Raw genomic sequence first — 17,886 nt, 5'->3', positions numbered from 1 at the left:
TTATATCCCAAAAAAACAGTTTTTTAAATAACGATATTTTTTCCCCATAAAGGAAGTGAAAATAAAAATTCTTTTATGATTTTGTGGATTTAGAGGGAAAAAATGAGGCGATAGGGTAGGAAAGAATAATATTTTCATAAAAGTCAAACATGTTACAATAATGTTTGTTATGTCTACGTGTGGATAATGATTTCAGCATATCGATACATGATTAATATGAGTTTCATGTTGTTCTTTGGCTCAAAGTCTTTGTGGAGAGGATTAAAGTGAAATGAAGATGACGAGAAATTAAGTGAGTGGAAATGGAAAGTTTTGGGTAGATGGGAATGAACATGTGGAATATTAAGTGAGTAGTTTTGGAAAGGAAGAAGGCACAAAAGATTGAAAAACTTCAAAAAAAGTGAAAATTTCATAAATTTACTTTCCAACTTGACAGACAATTTTCCACCATTTCCTGCAATTTTCCCGACTTCCTTTACCCAACTTCCGTAGACAATCCCAACATTCTCACTTCCCGCTTTTTTCTCCCCCCAAAAATTAAGCCTGTAAACGTCTTTAACCTTAATTACAAGAGAAAGCAATAAAATTTCTCATTATTTCATATTTCTTGTAATTAATCTTCGTCATATGAATTGTAATCCTTGAATTAAATGACAAAAGTAGAGTTTTTCGCTAAATAGAGCATATGTGTAAATATTCATGTTCATAACCACAAATGGGATTTAGTTGGGATTGGAAATACGTGAAACGGAAGAAGAAAATTAGGTTAACTATTTTATAGGAAGTGTTGAAATATATTAGATCTTGATGAAGATAAGATTTGAAATACATTTTAGTTATAAATCAAGATTTAAGTGTTTTATGTTGTTTAATGTGATTTTATGTATCTTAAAATAGCGTTTGGTTCTTGTTACTTGTCAAATTAAGCCGACTTAAATGTCAGAAATGTTTCAAATATCAAAAAGTTGACTTTTCAATGTTTTTAATGAGAAATTTTCAAGTTTGTAAATGTTAAATTAAGGTTGATTTGATTTTAGGAGTTTATCTTTAAGAATACTGTATTTTAGGAACCATTTTGAGATTGTTTGGAAGCCTAAACATATTTTAATGATTTTAAGGAATAGCCTGCGAAATAGCCGAAGATGGTAACGTACAGAAAGTGACTGGCAACCGAAAAAGCCCGGGTTTTGTCAAATCTATGTCGAAGTCTCAATTCCAACGAACTTCAAGACCGAGACTTCAAGAGAATTAATCGAAATTTCAGTCTCAAGAACCCTGACATAATCAAAAATCTATGAACTTCCCAAACAAAAACGTTTCTCCAACTACAAATAATAATTCTTTGTGAACACAATCAAATTGTATTCTTCTTGAAAGGAAGTAGAATACAAAAGCCGCCTTACAACTTGAATGACATAACAAAACGTTTAATCAAAATACAATTCTTTTTATGGTCAGGCATAATTAATGATTCACGTGAATAAAATATATATTATTATAATTAATTCTAACAATCGTAAAATGAGTTTTGTGTAACTCTATAATTGTTGGATAGAATTAAAGAAAGTGTTGAGAAATGTTGAATGAATGAAGAATGATTTTACAAGAATTACATAATATTTGACTTTATGTAGATTTGATTTGAATTCGGTCTATAAGTTATAAAATGTGTAGAATTGACTGACTAAGCTCATACTCTAGAATTTCAACAATTTTAAGACAAAAATTCAAAATTCTGACAGAAATTTCATAATCAAATTGAATTAAATCATCCAAATAGACCAAAAATAGACATGACTTTAATATGCCAAATTTATACATTACTCATTGTACTAAGTTAAACCCAGCCTTGAACAATCAACAAAAAATACAAATGTTCAGCACTAAAAATGTAAATCACAAAATATCCTCCAATATTTTACATCCAATCTCCTCCCAATTCTCCCCAGTCGAATAATTTATTACACTTCATAGTTCAGTTACTGGATTACATATTAAATTATGTAGCCAACATGAAAAATATTTCCTTTGAGTATTAAAGGGATATTCGAGCAGAATACGTAAAAGGCACATAGACAAATCCTCACGTTAATCTCAAAGCAGTGTAAGCTTTCAATAAAATACGATACAAAAATTCCTCAAATTCTATTTCCATTTGTAATAGCTTACTGAATGTTAAAGAAATCTTATTTGATTTGTTGAATACAAGAAATCAAATGAAATGAACTAGAATAAGCGTCAATAGGAGAAAAAATTACGTCCATTTAGTTCATTGCATTATAAGCCATTGCTGTTGTAGATGAAGAAGAGAATAATGGAGTTTTGCAATATTTTCACATCACACTTCAGCTTTTCTAATGAATGAAGGATAAATTGTATTTAATAAGATATGAAAACGAAGATTCAGAAAGTTTTAGAGTATATTAAGTAAAATTGTAAAGAAAACTAAGTATTTGAATGAAAGATAATTTAATATTGAAACTGAGCTTTAAAATAGCTGCAGGGTGGCAGCTGTTGATTCTGTTTGATGTCAGATAAGGAGGAATAGCTGAAGAATCAATTAAAGGATGGGTTATGACTTTGTTTGTACTTGATTATGGTTGTCAATTTTAAGAGATTTTCTTTATGGCTAGAATCTCAAAATTGATAATAGCATGATTTAGCTATGAAGAATATAAATTCAATTTAGCTAGGTTAGGACAGGCTTGAATTCGAAGCATTAGGCTAGTTTAACTTTTGGATGAATAAAAGACCCTAGCAGCGTACCGTGTTTGCTAGGGCATCCCTGCTTCGGTGGATTTACTTTAAGATGCAAAGTTGCCCTGGCAGAATCGTGACAGCAGATTTCAACCCCTTTATACAGCAAGAAATATGATATGCAACCTTCTGCTGCTCGGAAATTCATCCCAATTTATCTAACACACTTCAATTCTAAATAAAGATTATCCAATACGTAACTAAGCTTAATTACTAATTGGACCCGACAGATATAAAAATTGTTCCGCATTTTAATCTAATTTAGTAACAAAATACTTGACTCTCGTCACCAAGAGCAACAACTCTGAGTTCATGATCATCTTGGAAACTTCCACTTTAAACTTATTAGTATTACTTCTATTCATTTTATGTCATTTACAATGACAGTAAAGTAAATTAAATCTCAAATACGAGAGAAAAGGAAGAAGTGAATCAATCACATTTGTAAATGAACAAGAAGGAAAGGAAAAAAAAAGTCTATGAAATTGAACATACAATCCATCAAGCAATTAGTTTATATTTTCTCGAGTCTCGAGTTCTTTAATTGAATTTTCAAAATTGAATGTTATTTGAGAAACATGGAAGTTATTGCTATGGAAACTCAATGTTTTGTTTGAGTCTACATGCCTATGAAGCTGGTCAGCTTATTAAAAACATATTTATTCAGACAAATCCATTTCATATTTTAAAGATTATTCTGAAAATGGAATATATTTGAATATATTCAATTTTATTTTGAAATGAAATATGAGTTCGGTATGGCATAGACTGAACAGTGATGAATAAATGAAGTGTGGATCCTTAGATGGAAATTTTGTTGATTTTGTGACTTGTTCTTAAGCATTTAAGTGTGGCTATTAAGTTAAATCGAATAGTCTGAACAGAACAAGTTGGTTAATTGATTCAAAATCCGGCATCAGGCTGGCCTGAATCTGATTCCTCCTGTGGCTGAATTTTTGATCAATCACTGCTTTGAGCTGTTTGTATTGATTCAGAGATTGACTTGAAATTTGAATAATATTTAATAACTTAAAGACTATTGCTCATATTCTATCTTCATGACAGCAACAGTCACACAACTTCATAGCTCCATCAAGCTTATTAAGCATCCAAAATGGCCAACTTGCCTGCCAACTTCTTTTTTTAAAAATAGTCATTAATTGAAACCATGAAAACTTTTTAATTATGAAAAAAAAATCTGACAAAATCCTCTTAAAACATCAGAGAGAAAAATTTTCTGTTTTTCCTTCCATAACTACATACAAAGTTTCATCTCCGCAGGCAAAACATCATTATGAATAGCGTTTTATTTTCAAAAGCAATTTTCTCACAACATGAAGATTCCTTTTTTTTTGCAGGAACTAAACATTGATGATTTTTAATGTAAATATATGTGGTTACATATGTCGTGTAAGTTGTTCTTTTTGTTACATACTAGAATGTCGTGTTTAGTAGTTAAAAAAGGAAGAGAAATTAATTATAATGTAGGCACAGAGGCAGCTATATAGTCATATTAGCACATGCAATGTTGTTGCTTCTGTAAAATGCATTTAAAGTTAGAATTTGCATAACTTTTTAAGTGTTTTGGGCGCAGTTGTCTATTTTGATTGTGTTTGAATGACATGGTCGTATATTTAGAGTTTTGTTTACTGTATGTCCACTGTTGATTGCTAAAACTTTCAAAATTTAGCATAATTCTACAATATATGTTGCAATTTCATGCAAATATCCCTAAACAAATATCACAGGACTACTACTACGGTACCTAATGCGATCTCTTAGCCTGCTAGGGTATGAATAGTCTTCAGCTATATATTCATATAATCTGATAAAATCTTGCAATTTTCCTTAAATTCCTCAACAAGTCATGTTCTTGAAAACCATTCTCACAATTTCCATACAAAATGAAAGAAATTTGCAACTTAATTCCAAAATTATTCATCATATCCTCATCTAATCCGCATCTACAATCTCAATCTCATCTAATTCAACCCTCACTAAAATGCGCACATAACCCCAAAACAGAATAAAATAAATAAAAATGTCCTTCACCCCAATAACACAACAAAGAAGATTCTACACGGTCTTTTTAGATGCCTATCATCTGTATGTTTACTTGATGACAAATTAGAAAACATACAGTCTCTATTTCTCGGTTTCCATGACTAATTTCCATCATCGCTGATACGATATAAGATAACAAAAAGTCACAAAAAAGCCATAGCAGAATATATGCGAGAACATAATAATTTTTTGCTATTTCGCTGACACGATAATGGTTGGTTGGCACGAGATATGATTCCCTTTAAGTGATACATTTACTCTTTTCAATGTATTGTATTGCATACTGTGGATACAATTCTATTATTATACGTTTGTATTATTTATTAGCAATAAAAGGTATTTTGTAAGAAAAGGTTTGGTTGAACTTAATTTATATTAAATATTCAATATAACAAAATTAGGTCGTGTATTGAGGGTTGTAGTTTTGAATGAAAAACTGTCACTGACACTATTCCTTGCTATTATCATGTGCACATCTTTTATTTATATGATGTAAAGGATTTATATGTCCTCGATATGGATTGATTTCAATACAATTCAATTTATTTATTTATTTAATAGGCCAAATGTTTTTGGATCTATATTTGGAGTGCTGTACATGTCACTTAAGTTGTATGCTAGTATACCCCTGCGGTGCCAAAGTAGGACTCTCTTGCAGCACCAGGGAAAAGGAATGGGAGAAGAGCTGTCAAATTTAAACTGAATTTGGCACCAAGTAAGAGTCACGCTGACTTGGGGTCGGATTTTTGATCGATTAACCGACTTGTACTATTCAGGATTACAAATTTCATAAGAATTGACTGGATAAAACACTAAATTTTAGTTTTTAAATATTCCTAACACTTGTAGCTTTTGAATACTTATTTAATACCATATTAGTACCACTTCCCTCAAGAATTAACGATTTGATTATAATTGACTTACTCTCTTTTAATATATCTAGCAGTTCATATGATAATCAGTTCCCAAAACGACTATAAATCGCTATAAGCATCGCTATAAGCTATAAGAACAGTATAATTCCCTTTCATCTCCCTACATCCCCCTAAAGGCAATCAAACTATCAATTTTTAATTAATTAAAATGTCTCTATGAAGAACAAACTAAAGTTGTAAGCCAAATTTTCAAGCATCATCCTCTTTAATAAGATAAGCATTTCCCTATCACGAAAATGAAACAGACTGAGGATAATATTTATGCAAATATTTGCAATATTATGACAGAAGAAAATATCTATCAGTAAACAATGGAATTTTCATCAACATAAATGTGGCTTGAATCTTGTCATCATCCTGTGAATGGAATTTTATGGGGATATAAATTGAAAGCTTTTCTATGCAGCACAAATTTGCTTTTATTGTTTCTACCGTTCATGTGCAATGTATCGAAAATTTGATTATAAATCACGTTACGTTGCCCAGTAGCAACCGCTAAGCATTAATAATTTTTTGGGTCTACACATTACATGATTACTATCGATTACTAAGTTTGAACGAGATTTTCAAGGATATCGCACAGTTTTAGTAAGCCTACAAACAAGTAGAAGACAATGTTATTGTCAAGATCAGTGATTATGAACGAAAGTGGCTTTCATTGTGCTTTTGGCATAAGATGAGCATGCGATGTGTAGTATCCATGACAATGGAGAATCACTTCTTATTCAGCTGAATAAATCAAAGACTAGGTTGGGTTTTTTGAGCAACACGTTGCTATGTGATGACTTTTGGGTCGGAAAATTGTATATTATCATATTTCATCTAAAGTGTGTGACATTGGTGATCGGAATGGGAGTTTGTGTGTCTTTAAACAGTATTTTCCCATTTGTTTGAGACTGTATGACCTAAAGTACATCGATTTCACTTCGCCATATCATGGAGAGATTGACCAAGATTATATAGCAATTAGATATTCCTTAAAGTTTCCAAGCTCTTAATCCTGAATCCTAAAATTAAGATCCTAAACAACTTCTCACTGCTCTCCAACTAACTGTATCCTGTATCCTCTAATCATCAAAATATTCAACTATAACAGCCATTAACAAACGCATTTTCACTCTCAGCTTAAAATTCAGCTGCGTTCAATCAAAATCAGATGTTCACAAACAAAACTTCTAATTTTTTCAAAATCAAATGCTTCTCTCAACAAGATAAATGCTGCCGCATGCTGATAAATTTTATCCGAAACTCACAATAGAGTTTCCCACATTAAAATAATAATATTTTCATGGCTCATGTAGAACCCAAGTCGAGATAATCATCAGATTTTAAAATAGAGACTAGAGAGTGGAGGAGTCACGAGATGAGTACATAAAAAAATATAAAATAAAAATTAGTTCACATCACACACATAAAATTCAACTCAATCAACGATAGCTAGAGGTTTGTTCTATTGAATTGGCAAATGTTTGGATGAAAAAGGGGAAGGAACTTTTGATGTTTATGGTTGAATTTTTGGATTGTTTACTGAATTTGAAGTAGTTTGGTCTTCAATTCCAACCAACTTCAATCAGTTCCATCCACTTGACTGTCTTAAATAATGAATGAAAATGACAATTAATTCCAAAAACTTTCCACTAACCTTTTTTCCAACAATGTTAGAGGCTCGAGAGGCGGTGGTGTTGGTGCGGGTGGCATTGAATCTGTCGGCGATGAATCTCGATTATCATCATCAATTTTACAATCCATTGGATTTATACTGTCAATTGAGTCACTGTCCACTTGCCTCTGTCTCTCGTCTATATGAAATTCGAGCTTTCTTGGTGGTGATTTTGCTTGTTGATGACTTTTTGGCGATGATTTATGTGAATGTTGAGACTTTTGACTTAATGACGATATTGATGGTGACTTTCTAGATGCATTTGACTTTTTTGATGGCGGTGACTTTGCAGATGGTGATGATCTTGCAGACGATGGTGATTTTATAGATTTTGGTGATATTGGTGCATCAAAATCAGTCTCTAATGGCTTTGGAGGTGGAGAAATAGTTTTTAATGGTGATGATGATGGTGGTGGTATGATTTGGGATACATCAATATTGGATTCATCTATGATATATTCATTTGATGAAATTGATGATGAAGATGATGATGGTGTCTTACTTTTTGTCGGGATAACAGTGACAGATGTAATCGTCTCATCTTCATCTTCATCAATCTGTATGCTTGATGATTTTGGCAATATAAATTGTGCGGGTGGTGGTGGAGGAATTGGTTCTTCTTCAGTATCTTCTACAGATATTTGTTCCTCTATATTTGACTCAGAAAATTCATTGGGAGGAGGTGGTGGTGGAGCATCAGGGATTGTTACCTCAGAAGGTTCTTCCTCAACTACAATTTTTTCATCTTCGTCTTCTACTTCCGCTCCTTTTTCATCATCATTATCCTCAATGCTTTGTTGATGTTCATAGACATTTACATCCGATTCAGGAAGTTGTTCATGTTCAAATGTCACTGGAAGTGGAACTTCCATACCAAAATCTTCCGGTTCATATGACTCTGGCTCATCTATCACAATTGAAAGATTAATTGGCGGTTCTTCTGGTGGTGGATATAATGGCGGTGATGGTATACGTGCATGAGGTGCAGTAACTTCCTCAATATCTGAATCTATACCTTGAGCAAATCCCATATAAAATGAGTCACGTGAATCACTCGATCCACGTCGCAATTTAACACTTAAATCCGGTGAACTATCCATTTTTAATATTCACTAACTGACTATTTGCTTATTTCACTCGTTTAATCTTTTTTATACTTTTGAACACTTAATGGAATTACTTTAAATCCTATTCCTTATCGTTTCATCTTTCACTTCACACAAACAATTTCCAATGTAGGAAAAATCCGGCTTTAAAGAATTTTCATCACGTTCTGCACTTTCTGTTAGCCTAAAGGCAAATTTAATCTGATACAGCAAACACAATAATAAAATATTCTCTAAAGTAAAGAGAGAACAAGCTTCACATGAACACAAAAAAAAATAAATAAATATTTAGTGACACAGTGATTTCATTTCTCCATACTGTCTATGTTTGCGAATAAATGGCGGAAGTTTTTAATTTTCGGTAGGTAAGTAGAGCCAGTATAGAGAGCCCGGGCTAGTGTGGGGAGGAGAAGAATTGAAATGAAAAAAAATATTTTTTCAATTCTCTTCGCTTCCACAAGCGATATATAAAGCACAATAAATTCCCCGGGCTTGAGTAGTCTGAATTGGGATGCTTAATATTTTTTTATGTTCATTGCACTTAAATTACTATAAATTTCTAGTTCTTATTTTTTGTATTTCACTTCTACTTCTTCTCACTTAATTAATTAATTCCATACGTGTACGGGATACATTGGATGTCTGTCGATAATCCGTGACTTTTTATGCACTAATCTGCTTACATTGAGTCTATTCTAATGCTGAATATTGTAATAGCGATGACATAGTAATATTTACGGCACTTCCGTTATTCTTTTATTATCTTCTTATTTTTAATAACTTTTTTTTTGTTTTGTTCGCCCACGAATATGTCAAGAAAATTCGTCACGAAAATCCACGACCGAGTCTTTTTTCCTTTTTTTAATGTTTATACCGAAATAATCTACATGAAATGCGCACCACAATGTTCTTGCTAGAACGATCAAAACATGAATGAGAGTAGAAAGAAGGAACAAAAAATTATTTTCTCTATATTTCTCCGACGTTGTTTTTTTCAAACAGTATGAAGCATGGCACCAGCATAATATATATCGTTGTGTATTATATAGGAACAAGGCGTGAATGCGTTTTTGGATATGCCTTGGAATACGCTTCAATTTTTCCATAAACATTCTCTCTCAAAAGAGATTTTTCTCTCTCGCAGCAGCAGCAGCAACATCATTAAAAGGAAAATATCTTTGTTGGATGTACTCGGTACATTATTGGTTTGATGGCGTCAGACTGAAAAACATTGTTGTTGGATATTGGGGGAACTTGTACAGAAAACATTCCATAAAAGGGGTTTAAAGTTAAATTAAATTATCCTGGCGCTTTAAAAGATTTACTCAGCAGCGATCAACCGCTTTTTGCCGGTCGGAGGGACGCGATTGCGTGTCTTTATCCTAATGTGTTTTTAATGCTTGATGAATTTATTAAATTACTCTTTTCGCATCTCATCCACCAAAAAAAAGAGTAAATGTAAATTAATTCAATTATTTCTGTATCTTACGAGACGATAGCTGCTCATATTAACATTCAACATCAGTTGTCATGACAACGACTTTTTTCGTGTTGCTTCCTTCACATTCCAAATGAGAGAATAAAACATTTTCCACTCTCTCACTCGATTTAACTGCAATGGAATTTCTACGCACTATTGAAATGATTTTTCTTGTTATTGAATGTTGACTATGAATGAAAAGTATATACAAAACATGTTTTGTGGAAACAAAATCAGAATAAGAAGCATATTTTTAGCGCAATTTTGCAGAATAAATGGCTTTTTGTCGCCAATTTTCCTGGATTCTTTGTTGAATTTTGATGAAATATGATATTTTGACTAATTTAGCGATTTTTTTGTGACGGATCGTTGTCTGCTGAATGATTTAATGATGTAAATTATTTAGGCACGAGTGAGAAATTTCATTTAAAGTGCTGAATTTTGATGAAGTTTTGTTTTCCGGCTTGATTATTTTGATGATTATACTAAATTTGTAGCTTTTGCTCACTTGACGGGTGATTTATTATGTTGCACTGTCCCAAAGCGTCTGTGATGAAATTTCAATGTCATTATTTTCGTATATAAACAACAATAAGGAAGTTCTCAACCTACATTTGCAGAGATTATAGAAAATTGATCTATGTCACTAAACTGCAGGATATACTGTTAGTCAGACTCAGTTTTAAACAGAAGCTTATGGAAGTGATTCTTACTTTGCTAAACATACAGATCAACTGTGATCTATGACTTCTTTTAGTTGTCGCCTGTAGCTAGCTCAAAGCTGTCGATAGAGATAGTATTGCACTTGGAATCGGGAATTGGCAAACGATAGCCAGCGATAGAACAGGTTTTATGCGACAGCTAAGGAATGTCATGGATCAGAATTGAACTGTACGGAAAACAACAAAAAGAAGCAATTCCAATTAATATGCGCATCATAACCCCTATCCTTAAATGCATTCCCTTCTTTCACGCTGTTTACAATCACAAATCCATCCAAAATAAAGAACAACCGGAATATATTGCGTCATTTAGACAAAGAAGCGAGAGAAACAATAACAACAAAATAGACTACATTGATAGGAATAGGATAAAGTTTTTCATGACAAAAGCAATTGATAGAGGGGAAGAATGAGTGACGAAATAATATTTCCTCTTCATTGTCTCAGTATTGAGTGCCTTTTAACATCTTTTACATCATCGCTATCCATTATGTCAATAAAAAATTCCCCCAAAAAGAAAACTACATGCTGTACAATTTCATGAATGTGTAAAATTTAAGATATAGAGGAAAAATATGTTTGAGACGTCATTAAATTCTTCATGTCAGTGGATTTATCCAAGACGGAGATTCTTGTTATCGAAAATTCACCCAAACGTCGTGGATTTAATGAAATTATACGTCATGAAATACATAAGCCATGAAAATCTCATTTTCTAGGCTGAAAATCCGTCGCGGGAAGGGAAAGAAGAAGAATTTTTTCAATCTCCTCAATTTACATCCAAAAAAAATGCAATAAAATTCAATTCCCTTAACACCTAAGGTGAGACGAGATAAATTACGATGCTGCATCATGCAAATTGCGTTGCTTCCTCCTCATTTAATCGGATCACAAAAAAAAATGGAACATCTTTTTGGATTAAGAATTCACTTAGAATGTGATTTGGTAGATGTGGTAGGCCATTACTGACTATTTGAATTGCTGATTTAGATGTTATTCGGGATGATTTGGGGAGACAGAAGGCAGACTTTTTGACTCTTGATTACATGCTAGGGATCATCTGATATGAATCACAACATTTTATAAGAAGTCTTTGAGTAGATTTTAGAGATATATTTCTCATGGGTACTATTTTGTTAGGTTTGCTTTCTTTGTAATTTGAATTTCGGATTTTATTAAATTGTAGAATATTTAAACGAGTTTAAATTGTGTGGGTCTGAATTTTGGTTTGATATTGGAAATTCCTCATATTTTATAAATATGACAGCTAAATTTGGGTTCGATTCCTATAAATATACTAATTAAAAAAATTAGTATATAATCGTTCTATTTAGGATTTTTTTTTTTGTGTAAATTTCCTTAGTAAAATTTATATTTATTTTGAAGATTTGAACTACGGCAGATCTTATTGGATCTACTAATGTAATAAGAATTAGAAATTCTTTGCGGATTGTAAATAAACTAAGAATCGAATGAAATTTGTATGAAATTTTATACTTCACAAGAGCCAGCAGAAAAAAATTCTGTACAAATTTTAATCGGTTTTGATAAAGAATCCGAGTGAACTAAAGTCGACTTCGACCCTACAGATTTGATTCGTTGGAGTTAATTAGGAGTTTAATAACAGACTTAATAATTCTAACAAGGGGTTTGCTACTATAAAAGGTAATCAACTAACTGAAATTGCAGAAACAATTTGAATATTTAATGACCGTTGACACTCTCAACAGTTCTAGAGCACTCAAAGTAAACAAAAACCTCAAAAAAGATCCCGCGTTCCAATCACTCAAATAAGCCACATTAAATTCCCATTCTTTCACATTCAAAAATCAATTTCCCATCACAAAAGCACTCATTCAGACATGCATTGAATAAATTAAATTTCAAATTATAATATTTCCTTTTTATTTGGCGTTCTTCATACAAAAGTCAATGGACACAAGGGAATTTTTTTTTTCGTGGGTATTTTAAAAACAAAAATTATTTTGTTTAATAGATAAAAAAATAAATTTGACATTTTTCACTTCCTTAAATTTAAGCAAACAGAGAAAAAAATACTTTGCCGAATGTGTAGGTTTGGATCTAACATGATATCGATTAACAATTGGAAATTAACAAGGGAATAAAAAGTTTTTTTTTGATTATAAAATTTCATAATTAATCACGCGATACTTTTTTTGGAAGGTGCAAAAATAATTGAAAATCCTTTCAGCATTAAAATTTAATTATTATCAATTTTTACCTTATTTTCGCACCTTGATTCTTGAATAAATTAAGATCATCGAATATCATTTTAATTATACACATTTGGACCATGTAAAGCCACCACAAAATATCGATGTGATGATGTACACAATAAACATTAATAACAGACCCAACAGGAAGTACATTCTCACATTTCTCCAAAATAGAGCGCGTGCCAAGCTTCTACTCGTCTGTCTAAATGATACAGCCTGCAATAAATAGGATAAAAAAAAGTGGTTAGGTTCTCTGTAATATTTGGTTTAGTTCTCTGTAAATTTGGGTTCAATTCTATGTAATTTGGTTCAATTTTCAATCAATTAAGGTTCAGTTCTATGTAGTTAAGGTCTAATTCTCTGTAATTATGGTCTTATTCTCAACATGGTTTAGTTCTCTGCAAACGAGGTTCAGTTCTCTGTCATTTTGGACTAATCTGACATTTTAGTTCAGTTCTCTGTAATTTCGTCAAGTTCTTTGCAAATCAAGTTCTGGATTCTCATCCACAGTCAACTCAAGTCCAGTTCCTCATCATAAACCCTAATTTAACTTACATTATTGCGCAAATTCTCCGATTTATTGACTAAAAGTTCCAGACGTTCGCCTCTTGTCGTTATATTTTCAATATTCTTAACCATAATATCCTTAAGTTCATCAATTTGACCATGCACTCTCTGAATGCTATCATATTCGCCACTTTCATTGCATTTCTTCATCTCACTAGCCATAACTCTTGCAAATTCTGTATTCATAGCATACGGAAGTGCTGTTGCTGCTGTCAAACCGTATGTTGCTAAAAATTTCTGTTTTATTTCGGATAAGTAAATAAAGGCACGCTGTCTTGGGAACTCATCGTCACTTATGCACATGTAGATTATTTTATCAGCACATACGTAATGAAATAAGTAGTTTCCATGTGTATAAGTCATCTTGTGATTCGATAATTGTATTTTCGTGATGAGATTCTCTGTTACTTCCGAAAAATTTCCAACACAGTCAGCATATTTACATAAAATTGTATTTCCTCTTGATATCACTGTATATAATAGCGGCATGATGGCTGAAATGCGTTTGACAGCTTCTGATAACCTTTATAGATCTTTGTTTAATCTGAAATGAATTAGATAATCAGAAATTAGTAAGTTGAAGGTCGAAATTCAACCAAGTCTTTATGTTTATTGGAGATAAGTGCAATAAAATGTTCTGGCCGTTATCGCTGCGTATAAAGCTTGTGTGACTCATTCTACATGACATACATAATTCTTTGAAATATTAATTAATTTTTGCTACCAAAACTATGAAATTAGTCCAACAAAATATCAATCAGACCATAAACCACATCGGAATTCGTAGAATTAATTATGATACAATGAACTCAATTGATGCATAACAGAACTGTGCATCAATAAATGCATAGAAAATCAAACATTTCTTGATGATAAAAATCGATGACGAAGTCATGAATATTAACATCTATGCATTTTGTATTACATTTCTATTCTGCTTGAATAGCCAAAATGTATTGAATTACAGACAGAAACCTTACGAATTAATGCTTGGGACGATAAAACTTACCAACAATAACAAAGAATTTCAGATAAAAATTTCTCTTTAAATTTTCCTTTTCTGGATCTTCAGTGGGGATTTTCCTCGATGTTTTCCTTAATTTTAGGCTTTTCTACCTTTTTAAACACTACACACTATTCTGTATATTTATCTGTAGAATATTATTTTAATAATTTTATATTTTGTTGTTATTTTGCTTTGGCTAATCCTAAGTTATTTATTACTGAAAATTTTGAATTTTTCTCATGGATCAGAATTTTAACGAAACTTTTATCGTTAAGTTTAAAACTTTTCATATCTGAGTGTAAAGCAGCTTAAAGCGCACTGTAGAAACATATGATTGCTGTAACAGGTGGATAATGACTTGATAAATTGGTTAATTAAATTATTTTACTTTTAATTTTGATGATTTTTCATAAATTAAAATAACGACTGTTTTGATTTTAAAATGTATGAAAATTTTGAGGGAAGCTACTACGATTCAAAAAATTAGAAAAATTTGCAATTCAATTAAATTAGCAGTAATTTTCAGTAGTTTAAGTTACTAAAAGTGCTTTAAATTGATATCTAAAAGTTTTATGAAGCTGATAGTGACATATTCCACATCATAAACTGCAAAATTAGCACAAAATCAACATTTTTCAACATCCAGCATAAAAAAACATCCAGAAACTTCAAAATCACCAACAGACATCAAGACATAATACAGTCACAAGCCAACAACTTACTCGAATACCTGGCTTACATTTTCAAAAGAAAAGCTTTACAACTGATCGATAAAAAAAATCATTTAATTTTTACTTTCTTATATTTTCTTTACTTAAAACTAAAAAATTTTCTTTTATGAATTTTACGTCACTAGTCTTCAATAGAATATTGAGCAGAAAGCAGGTTGTTCACTGTATTAAAAAGAATATTATCTTATCGCATTCGTTAGTTAAACTTCATACGCGGAAAATGAGTGACAAACCTAAAATTATTTTCGTGTTGGGCGCACCGGGTAAGTTAATTTAATTAACTTAATATCCAATTTTTATTTTTATAGAATCGTAATTAAAAGAGCATATTGAATTGTCTGACATCATCAACTTAAAATCTGGAAGTAATTTTTCAAAGAATTTCAAGCTTCCCTAAAAAATTTCAATAATTTCAAGGACATTCATCATGACATTTTGATCTTTATTATTAATTACATTTTATCGAAGCTAATAAGCATACTTATCAAGTATGACAATCAAGTGCTATTGATTTTTGCCACTTTAAAAGTCTTCAACCTCACAATTTAATTTTGTAAAAAAAAATCAATGCCAACATTTCCATGAAATATTAAAATTGCGTGCTTACATAACTTCATCTCTAATAAATCACAAACTACTTCTAATTTCAGGTGCTGGAAAAGGTACACAATGTGAGAAAATAGTTGAACATTTTGGATTTAAGCATTTATCAGCTGGTGATTTACTTCGAGAGGAACGAAGCCGTGAAGGATCAGAATTTGGTGCTCTTATTGAGGACTGTATTGTCAATGGAAAGATTGTTCCTGTCGAGATCACTTGTAGTCTTCTGGAGAACGCAATGATTAGAACTAAGAAGGTGAGTTGAGGTTTCTGGAGTTTATTAGATGTTGTGGAACTGGATCTTTAAAATGAAGTGCTGGATGATTTTTAAATGATTAAGAAGATGATTTGGGGGTAAACTGGGCCATTTTGAAGTCAACTAGATCATTTAATTGCTAAAAAGTCCAGTTAAGCTGCTCATAAGCAATTTACTGGATCTTTAAACAATAAACATGTTCTTTGCGGCATTTTCAGAGCTTTAGGATCTTGTAGAACCACAACTAGCTATTTCAATAACATAATCTCATCCTGGGTCTTCAAACTTTCAAATCACGACCTTGAAAACACGAAAACTCAAAAATTCAGCACCTGTCTTCACGATTTTCATTATGTCTAGGCCATTATACATTTCATAGATAATTTTAGTATTTCAACTCAGTCAGACGATGTGGCAAATTGACATATGAGTCACGTTGTCACATACACATGTAGAACAATGAAAAGAAAGTTTCCACGACTAACGATTTTCTTTATTTTTTCTAGGAGACCGGCAACAATAAATTTTTAATTGATGGATTTCCCAGAAACGAAGACAATCTTCAAGGATGGCAACGACAAATGTCGGAAAAGGTTGACTTCCTTTTTGTCTTTTTCCTTGACTGTTCGGAGGATTTATGTGTTGGACGTTGTCTAAAACGTGGACAAGCTGGAAGTGGACGATCTGATGACAATTTAGAGAGTTTGAAGAAGAGATTCAATACTTATATGAATGACACAATGCCAATTATTGAGCACTACCAAAAATTGAATAAGGTACGGAAAATTGACACAAGTCCTGGACCCGATGAAGTTTTCAAAGCCGTTGAAGCTGCATTGCAACAAGCTGCCGACGAAAAATTATTTTAAATTAGATCTAATTATCAATTTAAAAACCGGACGCAAGTCATTCCATCGCAACTCTTATAAATGTGTCGAAAAAAATGTTTTAAAATTACTTTTGTGGAACTTGTCAGTTACTCAGCAACTGAATATTCAAATCTAAATGTTACTGTACTGCACCAAATTTGCTGCATTGAATTGGAACAAATATCCTATATATTTCTAGACTAAATACATGTATGAATTTATAGCTCAAAATTGTGAGCTTAATTGCATGTTAAGGAATACTAAATTGGCATGTTAAATAGGACAAGTTATTTATTGTAAATCATGCTTTAAATGAATTAATAAAATAATAAATGAAGTTTGTGGGATGTTAAGTAAAGTCTTTTGAAGGCGTGGATGTATGTCAAGAATTCAAATTGCAGGACAAAATTGCAATCTAACGGATATAACAGGATCTTAAGAATTTCAAATTTAACGGATCTTTCAAATTCAAATTTAACAGTATTTTATGAATCACAAAATTAACTGACTTTTTAAAATTCAAAATTAACGGATCTTCAAAATTCAAATTCAGCAGTATTTTAGGAATTTCAAATATAGCGGACTTTTCAAATTTCAAAATAACGGTCAAATTTTCAAATTGTGTGATTTTTCAAATATAATTATCAATTGATGGCTTTAAAGACCAAAATGCATATTACGAGACTTTCAACTGCTTCCCCAAGCTTTAAAACCAACATAATCACTTTTAAGACTTCATTGACAAGCTTATTCAATCAGCCATAAATATTAATGACACAACTAATGACGATGATTTCAATTACAGACATCCAAAATATTCACGATAATAGCGATGCAAAACGTAAATATACAAAAAACATCTGATTAATGATGACATGTGGTTTTCGTCCGAGAGC

At 31.7% G+C, this 17,886-nt stretch overlaps 3 protein-coding genes across 4 annotated transcripts in view; 1 reads left to right on the top strand and 2 right to left on the bottom strand.

Moving 5' to 3' along the window:
* Positions 1-9,431, bottom strand: part of OtopLc (Otopetrin-like c) — a 28,500-nt gene extending 19,069 nt beyond the window's left edge. For both annotated transcript variants that reach the window (XM_070646269.1, XM_070646270.1), the window contains exon 1: positions 7,399-9,431. In XM_070646269.1, coding sequence (XP_070502370.1) covers positions 7,399-8,516 — 1,118 coding nt within the window. In that variant the 5' untranslated portion in view covers positions 8,517-9,431. The remainder of the gene's footprint in view (positions 1-7,398) is intronic.
* Positions 9,432-12,605: 3,174 nt separating this feature from the next.
* Vamp7 (Vesicle-associated membrane protein 7) lies at positions 12,606-14,733 on the bottom strand. Its single transcript, XM_070646139.1, has 3 exons — positions 14,538-14,733; positions 13,517-14,072; positions 12,606-13,177 (listed from the first exon to the last, which is right to left on the bottom strand). The coding sequence occupies exons 2-3, from the start codon at positions 14,015-14,017 to the stop codon at positions 13,022-13,024; spliced, it is 657 nt and encodes a 218-aa protein (XP_070502240.1). The 5' UTR covers positions 14,018-14,072; positions 14,538-14,733; the 3' UTR covers positions 12,606-13,021.
* Positions 14,734-15,112: 379 nt separating this feature from the next.
* Cmpk (cytidine/uridine monophosphate kinase Dak1) lies at positions 15,113-17,348 on the top strand. The gene is made up of 3 exons (XM_070646119.1): positions 15,113-15,528; positions 15,916-16,121; positions 16,628-17,348. Exons 1-3 carry the CDS (start codon positions 15,372-15,374, stop codon positions 16,988-16,990), a joined length of 726 nt encoding a protein of 241 aa, XP_070502220.1. The 5' UTR covers positions 15,113-15,371; the 3' UTR covers positions 16,991-17,348.
* Positions 17,349-17,886: the final 538 nt, after the last annotated feature.

Source organism: Chironomus tepperi, unplaced genomic scaffold (assembly GCF_022539635.2).
Source record: "Chironomus tepperi strain 1889 unplaced genomic scaffold, CSIRO-AGI_Ctep_v1 contig_359, whole genome shotgun sequence".
NCBI lineage: Eukaryota > Metazoa > Arthropoda > Insecta > Diptera > Chironomidae > Chironomus > Chironomus tepperi.
This window is presented reverse-complemented; position numbering and strand designations above follow the sequence as displayed.

Bases quoted from the DNA above. Each gene is read 5' to 3' on its own strand.
- Vamp7 (XM_070646139.1), bottom strand. From the start codon at position 14,017: ATGCCGCTATTATATACAGTGATATCAAGAGGAAATACAATTTTATGT. The intron at 13,178-13,516 runs GTAAGTTAAATT...TATTTATTGCAG, and splicing joins CGGAGAATTTGCGCAATAAT to GCTGTATCATTTAGACAGAC.
- Cmpk (XM_070646119.1), top strand. From the start codon at position 15,372: ATGAATTTTACGTCACTAGTCTTCAATAGAATATTGAGCAGAAAGCAG. The intron at 15,529-15,915 runs GTAAGTTAATTT...TTCTAATTTCAG, and splicing joins TTTCGTGTTGGGCGCACCGG to GTGCTGGAAAAGGTACACAA. The intron at 16,122-16,627 runs GTGAGTTGAGGT...TATTTTTTCTAG, and splicing joins CAATGATTAGAACTAAGAAG to GAGACCGGCAACAATAAATT.